General features: G+C 47.1%; 1 protein-coding gene across 4 annotated transcripts in view; it reads left to right on the plus strand.

Annotated features, from left to right (window-relative positions):
* Nucleotides 1-1251: 1251 nt before the first annotated feature.
* The window catches only part of LOC122772415 (protein MTSS 2-like), a 14437-nt gene continuing 13188 nt past the window's right edge, over nt 1252-2500 (plus strand). For 3 of the 4 annotated variants that reach the window (XM_044030444.1, XM_044030447.1, XM_044030446.1), the window contains exon 1: nt 1252-1716. In XM_044030444.1, the coding sequence (XP_043886379.1) occupies nt 1667-1716 (50 nt within the window). In that variant the 5' untranslated portion in view covers nt 1252-1666. The remainder of the gene's footprint in view (nt 1717-2500) is intronic. The other variant, XM_044030445.1, reaches the window with a different exon arrangement.

The following is a 2500-nucleotide window of genomic DNA, read 5'->3' on the forward strand; positions in this document are numbered from 1 at the left end:
GTAATGTAATGTGTGTATGCGTGTATGCGTATGTTTGTATGTGTGTGTATGCGTGTGTGTGTGTGGCCAATGGCGTGCGTGCATGCGTCGCGGTAATGTAATAATATGCGTGTATAATGTGTATTGTATGCGTGCGTGTGTCGCGTGTATGCGTGTATTATTGTGTGTGTGTGTGTAAATGCGTGTATATACATGTGTATGCGTGTGTATGCGTGTGTTTGTGTGTGTGTGTGTGTGCGTCGTGTGTATTTGTAATGCGTGTGTAATGCGTCGCGTGTGTTTGTGTCGCGTGTGTGTGTGTGTGTGTGTGTATGTAATGCGTGTGTGTAAATGCGTGTGTTTGTATTAACGTGTGTGTGCGTCGTGTGTGTGTGTGTGTCGTGTGGCCAATATGTGTTTGTGTGTATGCGTGTGTATGCGTCGTGTGTTTGTGTCGCGTGTGTATGCGTCGCGTGTTTGTAATGCGTGTGTGTGTGTGTGTGTGTGTGTATGCGTGTGTTTGTATGCGTGTGTGTGTGTGCGTGTGTGCGTGTGTTTGTGTGTGTGTGTGTGTGTGTGCATGCGTGTGTTTGTGTGCGTGTGGTGACATCACTCTCTCACAGTCAAGCTTCACATATTGATTTGGTGTTATATCACTGCTGACAACACAAAACCCACATACAGTTGTATAAACTGATCTGTGTGTGCGTGTGTGTGTGTTTGGGGGGGAGGGGGGTGCTCCACTTTAATGAATGGTTGCCGGGTAGAACAGGAGGCATGAGGGAGGAATTTGTTAATTATGAATGGAACACTTCTCTCTGTGGATGGGAACCACACATACACAGTGTGTGTGTGTGTGTGTGTGTGTGTGTGTGTGTGTGTGTGTGTGATTGTTTCCATTACAGGTTTGCTGTAATGAAAGATTTGTTGTGTTAATGAATACACAACATTGTGTAACATTGTGCTGTAAATCACTCACTCTCCCACACCAAGGCCCATAGAGAAAATCAGTGATTTTAGCTTGTGGGGACACAGGAGCTGCTGGTCCTCTGCTGCCTCGTGTGGTGACTTTGTGTCACTGAGGTTTATCAGAATTAAAGATTTAAAAGACAGAATTCATAAAAATCAGACATTAGATTGTAGTGATGGAGGCAGCAGTGGATCAACAACTTGTGTGTGTGTGATGTTAAAATCACTCATTTTCTCTATGGACTTTGGTGTGGGAGAGTGAGTGGTTTACAAACGAACTAAAGTGTGTCTCACGGTGAGATAAAGACGTGGACATGTGACGTAGACTCAGACTGACTGTGGTTAGAGTCTGTTTGTCCTAGTGTCCCCTCTGTCTGTCTGGCATGTTTTGCTGCTCCAGTCCTGACACAGTTTCTGTAAATGTGCCTCAGACTGCAGCACCTTGTTTGGAAGTCATTTACAGTGGCTCCAGCTCCGGCTCCGGCTCCGGCTCCGGGGTCACTGTTTTCCACATGGATCCACTCGGTCTAAAAATAGAGCTGTGTTTACAGTGGCAGGTTTGCACTTCCTGAATGTTTGGCTGTGACTCAAACACACACTGGTGAGAAATACCACTGTATATGTGTGTGTGTGTGTGTGAGGGAGCTCTTCACACCATGTGACCCTGACTCTTCTGTTTCCAGGGGCAACCAGAGACATCGGTTCAGCTCTGACCAGGATGTGCATGAGACATCGTAGCATCGAGGCCAAACTTCGCCAGTTCACCAAGTAAGACACATGTCCTTCCTCACTTCCTTCTTACTTTCTTCCCTGTGTGTGAGTATGTGTGTGATGACAGAGGACAGGTGAATGATGAGGACAGAGGACAGGTGAATGATGAGGACAGAGGACAGGTGAATGTAACAACAGAGGAGACAGAGTGAATGAAGGACAGGACAGAGGATGAGTGAGGACAGAGGACAGGTGAATGATGAGGGACAGAGGACAGGTGAATGTTAGGACAGAGGACAGGTGAATGATGAGGACAGGGGAATGATGGGACAGAGGACAGGTGAATGATGAGGACAGAGGACAGGGTGAAGGATGATGGGACAGAGGACAGGTGAATGTTAGGACAGAGGACAGGTGAATGATGAGGACAGAGGACAGGTGAATGTTAGGACAGAGGACAGATGAATGTGAGGACAGAGGGACAGGTGAATGTAAGGACAGGGACAGGTGAATGTTAGGACAGAGGACAGGTGAATGTGAGGACAGGGACAGATGAATGATGAGGACAGAGGACAGATGAATGAATGATGAGGACAGAGGACAGGTGAATGATGAGGACAGGTGAATGCTAGGACAGAGGACAGGTGAAATATGAGGACAGAGGACAGGTGAATGATGAGGACAGAGGACGGGTGAGATGTGAGGACTGAGGACAGGTGAATGATGAGGAGAGGTGAATGATGAGTACAAGTGAAAGGACAGGTGAATGAGGTCAGAGGACAGGTGAATGATGACAGAGGTCAGGTGAATGATGAGGACAGGTGAATGATGTCTGTCTTTG

Source organism: Solea senegalensis, linkage group LG7 (genome assembly GCF_019176455.1).
Source record: "Solea senegalensis isolate Sse05_10M linkage group LG7, IFAPA_SoseM_1, whole genome shotgun sequence".
Taxonomy (NCBI): domain Eukaryota; kingdom Metazoa; phylum Chordata; class Actinopteri; order Pleuronectiformes; family Soleidae; genus Solea; species Solea senegalensis.